The 16,929-nt window shown below is 40.7% G+C and overlaps 2 protein-coding genes and 1 long non-coding RNA gene across 16 annotated transcripts in view; 2 read left to right on the top strand and 1 right to left on the bottom strand.

Annotated features, from left to right (window-relative positions):
- The window catches only part of ZFYVE16 (zinc finger FYVE-type containing 16), a 34,836-nt gene extending 29,905 nt beyond the window's left edge, over nucleotides 1–4,931 (top strand). For all 4 annotated transcript variants that reach the window (XM_081212479.1, XM_081212478.1, XM_081212477.1 and 1 more), the window contains 2 exons: nucleotides 858–1,019; nucleotides 2,840–4,931. In XM_081212479.1, coding sequence (XP_081068605.1) covers nucleotides 858–1,019; nucleotides 2,840–3,004 — 327 coding nt within the window. In that variant the 3' untranslated portion in view covers nucleotides 3,005–4,931. The remainder of the gene's footprint in view (nucleotides 1–857; nucleotides 1,020–2,839) is intronic.
- Nucleotides 3,119–6,472, bottom strand: LOC308597084. Its single transcript, XR_014012829.1, has 2 exons — nucleotides 6,199–6,472; nucleotides 3,119–5,755 (listed from the first exon to the last, which is right to left on the bottom strand). It is a non-coding gene; the product is annotated as an uncharacterized lncRNA (long non-coding RNA).
- A 1,281-nt stretch (nucleotides 6,473–7,753) lies between these two features.
- The window catches only part of FAM151B (family with sequence similarity 151 member B), an 18,146-nt gene continuing 8,970 nt past the window's right edge, over nucleotides 7,754–16,929 (top strand). For 5 of the 11 annotated variants that reach the window (XR_014012810.1, XR_014012811.1, XM_081212530.1 and 2 more), the window contains exons 1-6: nucleotides 8,734–9,201; nucleotides 10,594–10,719; nucleotides 13,160–13,322; nucleotides 14,427–14,638; nucleotides 15,322–15,457; nucleotides 15,908–15,990. Coding sequence is in view for 9 of the 11 variants with exons in the window: in XM_081212530.1 (XP_081068656.1) it covers nucleotides 9,111–9,201; nucleotides 10,594–10,719; nucleotides 13,160–13,322; nucleotides 14,427–14,638; nucleotides 15,322–15,457; nucleotides 15,908–15,990 (811 nt within the window). In the remaining 2 variants the exon portion in view is untranslated. The other 6 variants (XM_081212537.1, XM_081212533.1, XM_081212538.1 and 3 more) reach the window with 6 other exon arrangements.

The raw sequence follows: 16,929 nt of genomic DNA, 5'->3' as shown, positions 1-16,929 counted from the left end.
GGATCCCCCAGGCTTGTCTTACCAGGCACGAAGAGATCATTTTGTAGTGATCTCTATCTCATATGGAAGTGGATACCCAGGCAGGTTCTTCAGTATGATAGAGTATGTGGTGTATGTAAAGAAAGACCAGCTGTTATTTGTATTGCTCTTCTTTATGGTTTTAAATCAGAAAATTTATTTTAAAAAAGAAAAAAGATTCTACCATAAAACAAAAGCTGTTGGAAGGATATTTTATCCATTTACTCTTTCAGAGACATTTTTACTTGTCTATTCTCAGGTTTGAGTACTTAAGAAGTGAGTAGAGGTTGGGTCTGGGATATTTTTTAAAAAACACCACTCTAGAATCTTTGTAGGATAAGGATCACTTAGGTTCAGACATTGAATTCTTTTAGACTTATATTCCCTTTCAGCCCAATACTTTGGTTTATTCTGGCTTTGCATCTACTCCATTGTTAGACAAACTCTTGCTAATAGCAGCATAAATGTCTGAGTTAGGGAATGGGACAGATAGTCTGGGAATTAGGGGTGGAAGGAAGTACAGCTTAGAGCTAACAGTTGGAATTGGCCTTTTGGGAAAGGCATTTGTTTCTGCTTCCATATTTCAGAATGTTAATCTGCATTTTGAATACATTTTTCTTCTCCAATAGTTGGATGATTTCACACATTTTGTTTTATTTTATTTTTTTAATTCCTGCATCTATCTTGTCCCTTTGCAAATTCTAGTGAACACCATTGATCCAACATACCTATCATTGAATGTTATCGCTGCTGCAGTAGTCATTTTAATTTTAGCGCGAAAAAGTCTGCTATTTAGGGAAGAAGTCACTATAGCTAACTGTTCTCTAATTACATTTCAGGTGTTCTATCTCTTAAAGGCCAGTGAGGTATCCAGTCATGCTCATCAATTTGCTAAAGAAATTGCATTGGCTTCTTGTGTGGCCCTTCGCCAACATCTCAAAACCCTGAAAAGTCATGGAATGAACAAGATAGGCCTGAGAGTCTCAATGGATACGGATAGGGTAACTTTTTAAAAGCTGCAGCTATATATCTATATATGTGATGCTCATACAGACATTTGGGAACTCTGTATGGAATATGCCCTATATGAACTTAGGGGGAAATGGAACAAATGTGGTATAAAAATGTATTCATGTCAATTAATATCAGTTAAATAAATAACTCACCAGCATTCATTTGGATGAGATTTAAAACAGTCAAGTTCTTGCTGTACCAAAGCACTTGTTGCCTCATCTTAGAGATGAGGAACTTGCATCAGTGAGTGAAACGACAGCCTGATATGGGCCAAATCCATAGTATTTTTAATGACTGGGAGCTTGCATCTTCCCAGCCAGATGGGCAGGGTATAAATAAGAAATTATTATTATAAATTATAGCTAGCACTTTGGCAGATTCCATAAATAGCTCCAGCAGGTGTCATTGACCCTTTGGATCTGCGGACACATTTGGAATTTGATAGTATGCTGTGGGCACCACCCCTTTCTGCTTGCTTACCGTATTTTTCGCCCTATAGGGTGCACTTTTCCCCCTCCAAAACTGAAGGGGAAATGTGGGTGCGTCCTATGGGGCGAATACAGGCTTTCACTGAAGCCTGAAGAGCGAGAGGCTCTCGCTCTCCAGGCTTCAGGAAGCTCTGCGCAACCCTCCAGAGCCCGGCGCTCCCGGGGTCTGCGCAGCTCCGCACAACCCCCCCGAAGGTTGCGCAAGCTCCCAGAGCGATGCCGAAGCTGCGCTCAGCTTCAGCATGGCTCTGGCTCCCGTTCTGGGGTCGGGGGAAGCTCGGGCTTCCCCCGCCCCCAGCCGCGCAAGCTCCCACAGCGATGACGAAGCTGCGCTCAGCTTCGGCATCGCTCTGGCTCCTGTTCTGGGGTCGGGGGAAGCTCGGGCTCCCCCCCCCCAGCCCCACGCCCCGCGGGGGGGGGAATATATTTTTTTCCCTTTATTTCCCCCCCAAAAATCTAGGTCGTCCTATAGGGCGAAAAATACGGTATATCCCCCTACCCAGTGCTTTTTTTTCCAGGAGGTACTCAAGGGTATGCAGTACTGGCATCTCTCTCTTGATTAAAAAGTATGACACTTACTGTAACTACTTCATGGTGAATACTGGCACCTATTTTTCTAGAAAAAAAGCACTGCCCCATCCCTTCTGTCCTTATCCTCCCACTCCCTCCACCAGAGAGACAGAAAAAGAGAGCATACCCACTTTTTGATCTTTCAGAAGTAAAGGTTAGATAAGGTAGAATTAAAATAGATCCTCTTGAATTTCCATGATTTCACATAAGAGTCCCACCAAAAACCACCATCAAATTAAAATTAGAATGCACAATGAAAAAGAAACAGATCTGGTGCTTATCAGACCATAAAAATATTGATCCAAAGCAGAAACCCTAATTGACCTTCATTTTTACAAAGTATGACAAACTTTGAGTCTGATCGCTAGTAGATAATAAAGCTAATACTGTTATTGATACAGTCATACCTTGGAAGTCGAACAAAATCCGTTCCGGAAGGCTGCTCGACTTCCAAAACGTTCAGAAACCAAAGTGCAGCTTCTGATTGGCTGCAGGAAGCTCCTGCAGCCAATTGGAAGCCCTGTCAGACGTTCAGCTTCCAAAAATAGTTTGCAAACCAGAACACACCTTGCAGAACTTAGTGGAATGGTTCGGGAAAGGTTGATTCCTTTGTTGTTACTTCTTTTTTAAATGTTAAATTATGATAGTAAACTGCCTGAAGATTTTTGAATAGGATATATATCTAATTATTGTGTTGCTGTCTATATTGTTTGTTATGGTAAATCAAACACGTTTTTATTTTATTTTAGGTGGAATACCAGGCAGGATCTGGAGGCAAGCTTCTTCCCCAGCATTACCTAAATGATCTGGATAGTGCTTTGATCCCAGTGATTCATGGTGGGACATCAAATGCTACAAATCTACCAATGGAAATGGAATTAATATTTTTCATCACTGAATCTCTCTTAATGTAACAGGCATGTATGTTATACTGCAGTGGACTGAATTGCTAGCAGTGACCAATACCAAAGCAGTTAGATTACACTATGGATGAAATATTCAGGTTTTATTTTTTTAAAAGCCAATGATTTAGTAACACATCTTTAATAACATTTTATCTTTTTAAAATGTGAGCATGTTCCTCCTTAATGTCAACATGGAATATCATTTTAAAAACCTGACTATTATCTAACGTTCTGAAAGTTTACACTTAATACAGCCCAGTAAAAGGCAAGAAAGGATTAAAACTAGCTTGTGTGTGCAAAATATTGAAGGATATCCATCTATCATTTGCAGATGTTTTAGGTGGTTTTTTTTAAATTAGATACAAGTCTGATAGGCTATTCTTAAATAGTTTTGGGGTTGTTTGTTTGCTTGTTTTAAAAAAGATAAGTGTAAGCTAAAGTGGGATATGTTTGAACAGATCAATATTACCTAGAAACAAGGCATGTTTCTTACCATTGTAATAATTTTATAACTCTGATTTTTTTTAATGGTATGTTTTTTAAGTGTATAATGATGCACTTTTCCAAAATTTGTCAGCTCTCATGGAATTACTTTTTTGAATGGCTAATTTTGTTATATGTTTATAATGAATTTATTGAACATAAAGATGAATACCCTTTATATTAAATACCTAATCTTTTTTCTTCTATGCTCAGATGTACAGTTTCTTGGTTTTTCCAAGAATGAGTAAGAAGCCAGATGACCCTTAAAGTAGTCATCCTGTAGCAGTAAATCAGGCATAAAGCCTGTCTGTGCGCCATTCTCTGATTTTTGAGACCTCTTGGTATCCCTGTTTATTTTCAGGGAGAACAATGTATTAAGTGTGAATTTTCATGAACGGTTTCCTGTATACAGTACTTATTTTTATACTGGGGTATTTGCATTAAATAAGCATTTATATATGAGGATAATTGATATTAGTACCTGAGAACTCTAAATACATTTTTATAATGCCTGCATAATGTTCCTGTTCGTTATGCACAGAAGTAAATTGTGTGTGCCTATGTGTCTGTTTGATTAAAGTATTAGACTGAATTTATTGCATTCTAATTGTATCTAGATGCCTTCTTGACATTCACTGGGGTATATTTATGTTGTATCAAAATACAGCTTATAAACTAAAATGTTTGCCAGTTTATGTTATGGTGGCACAGGATTTTTGGAAACATTGAGAAATTGCTGGCCATTAGACTATTATCATTGAACCAATGCACTCCTTTCTATTCAGAATTAAAATTCTGTGGGCAAGCTAAAGTTTACAGTAACATTCATTATAATACCATATCTAGCTTCTTGTATCAGTGAACAGAGGAAGACAGCTGCAGCAAAGAATGCTAAGTGTTTCAAATATTGACCCATCATATGTAACCATGGCTTGTACAACATTAAATTGTGTAAAAGCAATTGTAACCCATTTTGTCATAATAGCTTTATGTTCTCTTGGAAATTGATCCTTTCAGTTTATAGATAACAAATAGCATTTTATAAACACTTGTTTTAGAACAATATTATTAGGCCTTATAAAATGTATAAATATTATTAAAATCTTCATGAATGAAGCTGACAAGTACTTAACAAATGACACAACAACATTTTAAAAGCCGTGATACATTGCTTAAAGGTCCCTTTCTTTCAGTTGCTTATTTAAGTTGAACTTTATCGGTTCCCAAATCTATTTAAAGTTCCTCAGAGTAACCATGAAGATTTCTGCCTCTGTTTTAAAAGTGAACACATTAAGCTTATTGACTTTGGTACATTCTGGCCATAAAAAATGTGTGTGGTCTTATTTATAGTATTACAGACCATGTACAACTTGCTAAATAACCTGCTATAAGAAATCTGATTTTCAATGTTCTTAAATGCACAGTAGAGAAATAAAGACTGGGATTTCAATAACTTATGTGTGCCTAACTAATTCTATGTTTGTGTTTCTCAGACAATATTCTCACGCTACATAGCAGGTTGCTTTAGAGGCAAATTGTGGGGGTTGAAAAAAGACAAGTAAAAATACCACCGAGAATGCCAGGTGCTTGGATATGCACAAAGTAGCTCTTCAGATATTGTCAAAATATGTGTGTTTCACATATTGAACAAATTGTCAATTGAGAAGGAAAATGGAGTATTTCTGGTCCTGTTAGTCTTTAAGGGTTATCTGTACAATATTTCTAGACTAAAACACAGAAGTATTTTAAAATGTATGTTGTGACACTTCACTACAAATAAGTTGAACTGCTTGTCTTTTTATTATAATATCCAGCCACAGACCTGAAGGGAAAACAATAAAAAATAGAATTTGAGCAAAATATGCTAATTCACATTAAAATGGTGTAATAAACAAGTATATTTTGTGTTTAATGCCTTAAGAAGGGGTTGGCTTTAATAAGGTAAAATACAAATGCTATTGCACCGATTTAACTTTAATGATCTCTTTATAAATCACTAGCAGCTTTTAGACTACCATTACTGTCATAGTACTGGAAAAAATCTTTCCCCCTTTCTTCCATTTCCCCTTGGTACCAAGGCTTGCTGACTCTGTCATCTTCCTCATTTTTAAGTTCAGGCAGTTGCCCAATCTATACTGCCTCTTCCTTTGAACATGGTCATGTAGGAGATGTTGTCTCTTTACACCAGCAATTTTTGTGCAAGTAATTTATGTCCCTTGAAGAATGATTTAATGTTATAAGATACACTGTGAAATTTATGCTCACACTTGTTCTTACCTGTTGTGTTTGTGTTGATAGACGCGGGTGGTGCTGTGTGTTAAACCACAGAGCCTAGGCCTTGCCGATCAGAAGGTTGGTGGTTCGAATCCCCGCGACAGGGTGAGCTCATGTTGCTTGGTCCCTGCTCCTGCCAACCTAGCAGTTCGAAAGCACATTGAAGTGCAAGTAGATAAATAGGTACCGCTCTGGCGGGAAGGTAAACGGCGTTTCCGTGCGCTGCTCTGGTTCGCCAGAAACGGCTTAGTCATGCTGGCCACATGACCCGGAAGCTGTACGCCGGCTCCCTCGGCCAATAAAGCGAGATGAGCGCCACAACCCCAGAGTCGGCCACAATTGGACCTAATGGTCAGGGGTCCCTTTACCTTTTAATTTATGTCCCTTGAAGAATGATTTAATGTTATAAGATACATTGTGAAATTTATGCTCACACTTATTCTTACCTGTTGTGTTTGTGTTGACAGACCTCAAGGGAATGAATAAAAAATGCATGTTTTTGTATTATAAACCACCTTGTGATCCTCCAATGAAGGGTGTTTTTGAAATGTTGTTAATAATAATACCTTCATTCATGACCATATCTTGCAATTAGCTGAAGATCCTTTATTTATGCTTTAATGTCCTTTTCTATTCCTGAGTATACTTTTCGTTACCTCCTCACATTTCCATTTCCCTACATCTTCTGCTTGGCTAGGGCTGCACCCACTGGCAGAGGAAGAGGAGTGCGGGGGGAGCACACCGTCCCCAGCAGCGCGATCCCGGTTGGGTGCCATCGCAGCTGCCTCCCACACATGCTGGGCACCACTCCCCCAGGACACATGCCACGCCCCTGTGGGCAGTGCACGACGCCCCCAGGACGCACACCACACCCCTGCAGGCGGTGTGCCACGCCCCTGGGGTGCGTGCCAGCCTCGCCCCCTACCTGCTCTTTGCCTGCCCCCCCCCGTGCTGGAGCATGAAGCTCCGCCACTGGTTGCACCAATCAATCTTTATTGCCCTTTCCAAATAACTTCTCACAGCCTTATTTACTGGATTTGGCAGGCCTGTTAACCCTCCTCCCTGTACTAAAACAAGTACAGTGGTAGCTTGGTACTCGAACAGTTTGGCCCCCGAACGCCACAAACCCAGAAGTGAGTGTTCTGGTTTGCGAACGTTTTCAGAAACCGGACATCTGATGCGGCTTCTGATTGAGTGCAGGAAGCTCCTAGAGCCATTCAAAAGCCACGCCTTGGTTTTTTTACGGTTTCGGGAGTCAAATGGACTCCCAGAACGGATTAAGTTTGAAAACCAAGGTACCACTGTATGTGTAGGGATTGGATGGGTAGCTCTCCTACAGTTAAAGGTGCCAGTCCTATCCTTCACTTCTATGCAAGTAATCCACTACACTAGCACTACTGCTTCTAAGTGCTATCTGTGTCCTTCAGAATCCTGACAAAACTTGCTTGGAGTGTCTGTGTGTTTAACAGGCCAAAATGCAGCCCTTAACTTCTTGTCTCCCAAACAGTAATGTCACTTGCTGTGTGCTGCACTCCTGCCCGACTTTGTTTAAGAACTAAACTCTTACTGCTCTTGCTTTTGCAGGGGGTTTTTGTGCAGGTTGGCACTTAAAGGAAACATGTAGTAATACAGCTCTATGAGCAGCATTTTAAGGTGAAACATGGGATATATACTTTTAAATACCTGCACCAAAGGTATTTGTGGGACACACTCCTAGGTGGTTGCATGGGTGTAGCCAGGATTTTTGTGGGGGTGGGGTCAGGCCTTTTGTTGGGGGGGGAGAACCTGTTTGGTATTGGATTTTTATTGATGGGGGGCAACTGCCCCTCCCTGCTCCCCCTTGGCTACGCCCATGGGTGCTTTGGACTCCGAATATAGTGTTATATTTGTTCCAAAGATCTTAACGTAGGACACAGCTTGCCCACTTAGAAATACATTTCCCCTTTTGTGCCCCCTCTGCACATATGGACCTCCCAACCTTCGTCCCAATGCATTGTTAAAACCAAAAGGGGCAATATCGAGGCGGCAGTGGAGCGCGAGATTGAAAGATTTAATCCCAAAGCGGCAGATTCAGAGGGCATCCTGAGGTGGGACTCTCTCTCCCGTCCGCTCGGCGGAAGGATATGTTGGCGCTGTGCCGCAGCGGCCTTGGCGCGTGCTCGACGTAGGCGCTCTCGAGGCCTGGAAGTATCTGGGCAGCTTCCCTCCTCCCGCTACGGCCGAACATGGAAGCGCGCGAGCCGGGTAAGGTCCGTGCGCCGCCCCTCGTGGAGAGTCTTGCGCGCTTGCTGCAGCTGAGGGGGGAGAGAGAGGCTCTAGCAGCCCCTTCTTCCCTCCTCATAGCCGGGTTGGTCCCGCCCTGACTGTTGAGCGCCGGTAGACCGCCGTCTGGCTCCCAATTATTTAATAACAACAAAAATCACCCTTCCTTCCATTTTACTGCTGAAATTTTCGAAAAAAAGCGCGGGGGGCGGGGGCGTTGTAGAAACCGTTTTTTCCGTATGGAGAAAAAACTCAAGTTCCTCGGTGGGAAGTGCAAATATTTCGGATTTTGAGGGGGTTTCTAGTAGAAAAAAAGCCAAAAGAGATTCCCAAAGGTCTGACCTCCGCACACCCCTGATGTAAAAGTGAGGTCAAGCATTCGTATCCGTTACAAAAAGAGAAACAATATGAAGCCACTGAGAGAGAAGGGAAGCAACGGCTGGTGGTGTCCATTTTGAAATATGAAAAAAGCGCTGCCAGGGTTAAACTAGGGCAGTCTTTCCTCCTGCTTGTTAACCTGCAGGTATTCTGGACGCCGATTTCCATTAGCTCCAGCAAACGTGGTCAGTGGTAAAATAGGGGAGACAGTGTGGTATAGTGGTTAGAGCGCTGGTTCAGGACCCAGGAGACCAGGGTTCAAATTCTGACTCGGCCACTGAAGTTCACTGGGCGACCTTGGTGCCACTCTCTCTGAGCCTCACTTAACCTCACAGGCATGTGTGGATAAAATGGGGAGGAGAAGTATGTATGTTGCCTTGAACTCCTTGGAGGAAAGATGGGATATAAATACAGTAAAGGCAAGGTCAGACACCTGATCTATCCAGTACTGTCTATACTGACTGGTGCTCTAGGGTTTCAGACAGGACATTCCCAGGATTGAACCTGGAACTTGCCCCTGAGCTATGGCAATTCCCCAAAGTGATGTTGAGGGTTGTAGTCCAATAATATTTGGAGGGCAACGGATTGGGAAAGGCTGAAATAGAAACTTCCACATGTTTTTGAGTGAAGATTTCCTTCCAGCCACCATGCATTGTGGTTTCTCTTCTTTTTTGCATGCACATGCTTGATTGGTTGCTTCTTGGGTGCACCTGCTAGAATGAGGAGCAGGGCAGGTGTGCTGGTGCAAATATTAACCTTTTGTTCTCTATACATAAATCACTGCTCACCTCTGTGGTCAGCTTGTGTGGGTAAGTGTAACATCTGTTGTGGAGACTTGACTGGAAGACTGAAAAAAGCTATTTTGATTATTAGGAATAAATCAAGAGGATGCTGTTTTTCTAATCAGAGAACCAATTGCTGCAATGTTACATACAAGACCCTGTGTCAGATAGTTTAATTGAAACACAGACAGAGAAATAAATGGAGTGTCTTCAGAAATTAAACACATTACCACCTCTTAAGGTTATTGATTTGTTTTGAGGGCTATGTTGCTAATGCTCCCACAGCTTTTTTATGATATAAAACTGAAGAGCATGCATGACTGAAGAGCAATTTGCCTGGAATAACCTGGTTCCATTTGTTGACAAACCCATGCCTCTGTCGACAAAAGCAAAGCCTGCCACTTACTGGATTAGATTAATCTCTTACAACTTCTGATCTGGATGGTTGGTGGATCTCTTGTTCCATGCATACATACCTCACATAGTGCTACATTGGGCCTTCTAGGTAGTGGTGCCCACCCTATGGAATGCTGTCCCATTAGATTTCAAGGAGTTAAATAACTATACAACTTTTAGAAGACATCTGAAGGCAACCCTGTATAGGGAAGTTTTTATACCCCAGCTGGAGGGGGTATAAATAATAAATAAATATTAATATTATTAATGTTTGATGTTTTCTTATGCATTTATATAGGTTGGAAGCCGCCCAGAGTGGCTGGGGCAACTCAGTAAGATGGGTGGGGTACAAATAATAACTTGTTGTTGTTAATTTCCACACATTGGGAAATCTCAGTATCATCTACACTGACTGGCAGCAACTCTCTAATACTTTAGGCATGGCACTCTCCCAGCACTACCTGGAGATGCCAAGGATTACACCTGGGACCTTCTGCATTCAAAGCAGATGCTGTGCCACTGAGCTGTAGCCCTTCCCTTTCAGAGGTTCCACTTGACTGTGATTCCTAGAAGACCCTGCTCCCTGCCTTTCAGGCCTTTTCCCATCTGGCCCAGGAGGGTGAGGCCCTGACTGACTACAAAAGCTGCTGAATTCTTGAGCTGGCATAGTGTTTAGGGGCTTTTGTTGAGGTGTGGGATAGTTGCTGCTATTGATGTTATTTTTTAAATTGTTTACAACTACTGTTTTTTGTAATTGTGTGGGTTTTTTGTATGTTGTAAGCAGCCTTGAGTGTGGTTTTAAGTTTGGAAAGGTGACATACAAATGAAATGAAGGACTGACTGATTAGCCTTTATGTTCAAATCTTTCCTTTATTGTCAATAATAGCTTATTTTATTCCTACTTTAATGCTAGATATTATTTCTGTTTCACATTAGTTGTCTCTATTCCCACACACATGGCTTAATAAGCTTTTGTAAGCTGTCTAACATTGACATTTATTCCCTCCAATGTTCTCAACATAGGGTGTTGGAGTGAAAATATATTGGATTATTTCCTGAATGCCAAACAAATTAAAACAAGAGATGGAGCTGAAATCATCTGGTACCATAGAGCAAATAATAAGTTACAAATGACAGAGGCGATACAGAGTAAGTATTTGCTGGACAATATATTTGAAAACAGACTAACTGTTAACTGAGAATATGATAAAAGTGGTTTATTTTAGTTTCACAATGTATCATGGAAGCAGTTCTGAGGCCAGAGTTGAATTACCAGAGCGTTGCATGTGGTTTGTTAGAAGAATAGTTTGTTTCTTTTGTGATCATCAAATCAGAGAGCTACTCAGTTGCCTGGCAGCCATGCCACTTCAGAAATGCATTTCTAGCCCTTATGTTTTGAGACAATATGTGAAAAATATGAGTGCATCATAAGCTTTAGGCAACATTTTCTGAAGGCATTCCATTGTGGCTGCAATTATTTATTATATAACACCCTTTAAGCAAATTTCCAAGGTGGGAAAGGCAGAGAACCTTATGGCACGAGCCCATCCTAAACAGCAGAGAAGAGATTGCATGAAGTGATGGTGGTAAAATATTTGAACCCCCAGTCTAGGTATGTGACAGCAGTGGTGGAAAACCAATGTCCTTCAAGATGTTGCTAGAGTATACCTCTTGTCATCCCATTGGCCATGGTAACTGAGGCTGATGGTAGCTGAAGTCCAGCAACATTTAGAGTGGTCACAGGTATCCTACCTGCTCGGCTACAGGTAGAGGCATACCTAGGTTCCCTTGCACCCTTGGTGCCCCCATCTCCATAAAAAAGCATGATGTAATTAAATAATCACAAAAGACTTAAACTGGGGGCTTAACAGCAAATTCTATAAATGTCTACTCATGAGTACATATCACCAAGTTCAATGGGGCTTACTCTGAGGAAAGTGGGTACACAGGACTGCAGCCTAAATCTGGCATGCCAGAGGCAGGAACTTCTGAGAATGCCTCACTTCCCTTATAGTGCAGAAAGGCACTAACTTGGAAAGGCACACTTTACTCAGAAGTAAGCAGCACTTAAGTCGATGGCTTTTGCTCTCTGGGATAAGCATGCAGCAGCACACACACTGGAAATCAGTTAAGGTGAGAAAGAAACCAGGGATATTACGGTAGATATTTGAAGATGCCTATCATATCTTCTCTAAGTCCCTCTTTACCAGGCTAAGCATACCAAATGCCCTCAACCATTTTTCATTATGCTTGGTTTCCAGGCACTTCAACATCTTGGTTGCCCTCCTCTGCACATGTTCCAGCTTGTCAATATCCTCCTTAAATTGTGGCTCCAATAACTGGACACAGTACTCCAGGTGTGTGACCAAGGCAGAATAGAGCAGGACTGTTACTTCCATTGATCAGGACACTGTAACTCTGCTGATGTAGCCAATAATAGCAATAGCTTTTTTTTTGCACATCACACTGTGGACTCACGTTAAACCTGGGGCCTACTAAGACCCTACTAAGACCTGGGGCCTACTAAGACCTACTAAGACCCCTGGGGCCTACTAAGACCCCATTTTCACATGCAAACCAGGTGCCCCCCATCTTATATTTGTGTAGCTGGCTCTTCCTGCTGAAGTGTAGAACCTTGTATTTGTCCCTTAGTTTGGGCCAATCTGTTGACGTCATATTGAATCCCGATTCTGTCCTGCAACATTAGTTACCCCTCCCATTTTGGTGTCATCTGCATATTTGATGAGCATCGCCTAAATACCTTCATCCAAGTAATTTATAATTTGGAATAGGTGCAAGTCTCTCCTTGTCCTGCCCTACTCCAGAACTCCCTTTTTGTGGGGACATACCATTTTAAATTACACCAGTTTAAGTTCTGGCTGAGTCCCAGTTGAGCAAGGTTGAGGGACTTGCTCCAACATAGCCGCAGCTGCATTCAAGATTTGCCAGATTAAAATTTGTTAATTTTGGCAGATCCTGGGTTGGAATTGCATTGTAAGTCTATAACCCTAATCCCATTGACCTGGGAATAGGACCCATTTAATCCAATGGGACTTGCTTTGGAGTAGATATGGTTAGGATTGGAGCCTAAATTGTTTGCCTTAAAAAGCACAAACATGAGAAGTTAATTAAGTAGCTTCTGTGGAGTACAAAATGAGAAGAAGAATGCAATTAGTGTGCCTTTCAATTTACTGCCCACTCACAAATTAACTTGTCAACTGATTTTTTAAAGCAAAGATTGTTAAGCTTAATGTTTTAAGCTAGATACTTCTATTTCAGCAAACAACCGTGCTCTATAGTGTGATTAGGAAATATTTGTATTTATGAATATATTTAAAATAACACTGGCAAGTCTATCTAAGTGAATGCAATAGTCCTGGTTTCCCCAAGCCTCCCAGATGAGCTATGTGAACAGAGATATTAATCTATGTTTCCACTGTCTGTGTCTAGTGATCTCCTTCAAGTGGATTAAACTGACTCTTAAGTGATACATAAATGTTAGATAGCAATACAATTTATCCATGACAAATTTAAATGTCACAACACTGCTTGTTTTACTTTTTCTGTTCATGTTTTTGTAAACAAACAGGTCCAGCTCACATGATAGAAGCTGATGTCCTTCTTTGTGAAGAAGAGGGAAGTGGTGAGCCCATCATGGCTCATCCACCTGAAACCAGTAGTGATAATACATTAAAGGAATGGCTGAATGAAATTAAAAACACTAGCAAGGGCATCAAGCTTGATTTTAAAAGGTATTTGGAATATATATAGATAAATGTTTGTAAGATTAAGGGTGCAGTCCTAAATGCACACATGCTTACTAAGAAGTAAGTTCCATTGAGCTTAGTGGGACTGTCTTCCCAGTAAACTTGCATAGAATTGCACAACTACAATTCTACAGTTCTGTCTTAACAGTAATTATAACATTAGATATAGCGAACAGCAAACCCGTTATTATCTCTTAAGTTTTAAAGCATTTAGGATACAATAAAAGAAAGTTAGGTTAAACATTTCCCCCTGCAAAATTCCTCAGTTCCCCCCTTTCCCACTTTCATGTGATCTGCAGCCTCAGGTTTAGTCCATTGCATTTTCTCTTAATATAATTTATACCTTATCCTTCTTATTCAATACAGTACAACAAGGCAGCTTACAAAAACTAAAATTACAGATAAAAGCAAGACCAACAAGACGTTAAGAAATGGTCACATGTAGATAGAATATATATTACAATGCAGCTGTTATAGATATTAGAATAGAGCTCGAACCATAAAGCATCACACTATATTTAATGATGTTTAATTTAACATGTACAAAAGTATTAATCACTTTACAGTCTGTTTATCATGGTTAATTTACTGAGCTGGAATTTCATGGTGTAAGAATCTTTAGAAGCTGACAATAAAGAGCATTATATGAATCAATCCTAGTGTTACAGATAAGCGAGTAGCGCTGTGGTCTAAACCACTGAGCCTTGGGCTTGCCGATCAAAAGGTTGGCAGTTCGAATCCCCATGATGGGGTGAGCTCCCATTGCTCGGTCCCAGCTCCTGCCAACCTAGCAGTTCGAAAGCACGCCAAAAGTGCAAGTAGATTAATAGGTACCACTCTGGCAGGAAGGTAAATGGTGTTTCCTTGCACTGCTCTGGTGTCAGTGTTCCGTTGCGCCAGAAGCGGCTTAGTCATGCTGACCACATGACCCGGAAAAAATTGTCTGTGGAGCGGACAAACGCCAGCTCCCTCGGCCTGTAAAGCAAGATGAGCACTGCAACCCCAGAGTCGTTCGTGACTGGACTTAACTGTCAGGAGTTCCTTTACCTTTACTAAGATGTATTCAGATTACTTCTTCTGTCTTTACAGCCTAGCAGCTGTTAATCCATCAATGAAGCTTCTTGGAGACATAAAACTCAGGCAACCGGTTTGGATTAATGCAGACATCCTTCCTGGACCAAATGGAAGTAATTGTGTAGTAGATGCAAAGGGGTTTCTAGACACTGTGATAACCTTTTTTCCAGATGTAACTTTGTCATTAGGATGGACAACTGGGTGGATTAATCTAAAATGCAATAAAGGTAAGATTAATATTGGAATGCTTCGCAAGAATTCATCCACCTAATACTTTGCAAGATACAATATCATGCAGTTAATTTACCTAACAGTATGCACTCTAGGATATTATGTCAAGCTGTTATCATTGACATAGTTTATATTTTAAATTTTAATTTGTTTTTCCTTGTACTTGGTCATCCTAGTTTTCTATCTGCTCCTTTCAGGTTTGGGACCTCTGGTGCTGTTATGCTTTCTCCCCATTAAATAACATTAGGAAAGCTGCTCTGTGTGTACAAAAGAATGAGCATGCGGAGCTGCCCGCTTAAATTAAGTGAAAGTAACTTACTGTGAATTACTGTAACATGTGGAGTGTGCCTGGGTCATGTTAAAATCCAGGACTCTTATCTTCCATATGCCTGTACACACAGCACATTATGAAACCTGTTTTCCCAGCTATTTGAAAATAAATGTTGTTCTAGGTTTGTATGCTCTGAAGCCAACAGGAATTTGAGTCTGGATTTAAGATTTCTGAGCTCATTTCACAGTTTGGTGCTAATTGTCTCTTCCCCTGGTGCCTAGTTCCTGAAAAATTATTTCTGATCATTAATATTTTGTGGTTGTAACTTTAAAAAACCCATGCATGCTGCTGAGATGGCAAAATAAGTTCTTGAAAGAATTATGTGTTTTGTTATTATTATTTTTTTAGGCTATAGTTTAGCAATGGTGCAAGAGATGGCCAAGATATGTAGAGATCTTACTCAGCCAATAACATTTCCTGTTCGAGCTGCTTTGGTCCGTCAGTCAATACCTGAACTACTGTGGTTATTACAGCAGTCAAACAGGTATAGTTAACATCAATTGGGGTGATTTGGATGTTGGAGACCAACTGGGAGATTGGGGTGGCATGTAACAGTATGTTCATTGTCCACTGAGCATTTCTCCCTCATAGAACTGTGAATGGAAAGCTTCTGTACACCAATAGCTTAGCATTAATGCTAGTTAACTACCCATTCATTTTTAAAATCAGTGTGTCAGGTATATAGTTTCTGACATTGTTGGAATTCCCCAGTTTGGACATAAAAAGGAACTTGGACTTAATGCAAGTCAACCATGATGCTGGTGTGCTAGAGAAAGGAGCTGTGCAATGATGTTGAGAAAATATTAACAGAGACACTTATATCATTTTAATAATGGATTCTGCCTATCTTAAATTTTAATATTAATGTTATTTGCTTAAGTTTTATGTAGACTTCTATAAAATTAAACCAAAGTTTTGGTGACTTTCATTCCAGATACACTCTGACAATTTGGACAGGAAAACATGATGACTATTCCGTAGAAGATCTGCTCTTCATCAGAGATAGCTTTGATAAAAGTAGAGTTTTTTATGATATCTTAGAACCACAAAAGTCTGAGTTTAGAAAGGCCATAGGAATGCAAATTGCGGCATAAAGAGAACTGGCTGTGATCAGAGTTCATGTTTATGGAACGGGGCTTTTCCATATTCCGCTTCTCTTTGCAGTGCTCCTTGCTCACCCAATCTGCTTCTCAGGGTTGGGAATTCTTAGGATGGTATGGGAGTTGAGAGAGTTACACCTGGACATCAAATAGAACTTTTACTGTGGCTTTCCAGAAGTAGTTGTACTCTTAACTCCCACATTCCCTGACCACTGGTCATGCTTGCAGCGCTGATGGGAACTGGGAATCAAACAAAATATTTGGAGGACCACAACCTCCCCATCTCTGACCTAATCTATGCAAAAAAATTATTGTTCTGGATACCATAGTGCCACTATCCCATGAATACACGAAGTATAATATACTGGAAATCCACTGATTGCTATACTTACCGCCATGTTAACTCATTGTATATATGATCCATTGCCAAAAGTGGAGCGCTATAATATACCCATCTTAGCCTCAGTCATGGAAACACACCTGAAGGTCTTACAGCCAGCACTTTTGATTCTGCAATACTCACCTAGTGCACTGAAAAGAGTGATGGAGCAGGTAGAACTATTATAGTGCAAGCCTATTTCATCAGATTAATGAAATTAACTGATGAATAAAACTCTTACTCAGCCCATAAAAGCCCCTCTAAAGCACATAAGGTAGTCTGTTTGTCATTCAGTTTATCAAGCACATGTGGGAAATTATTGCCTGGTCTCCCTCGCCCCCAAAAGATACATTTTTATTCCTAACTTTGCTGTTGGCTGCTGTCAGCGAAGGGGACAGCTACAGCATTGACTAACATTTAAGAAAGTGGATCTATTCAGTTAAACAGATAAGTGATTCCTACCTCTCAAAAATAATT

This window comes from Podarcis bocagei (assembly GCF_964188305.1).
Source record: "Podarcis bocagei genome assembly, chromosome: 11".
NCBI classification, from domain to species: Eukaryota; Metazoa; Chordata; class Lepidosauria; order Squamata; family Lacertidae; genus Podarcis; species Podarcis bocagei.
The sequence above is the reverse complement of the archived record's forward strand: the minus strand, read 5'-3'. Positions and strand labels throughout refer to the sequence as shown.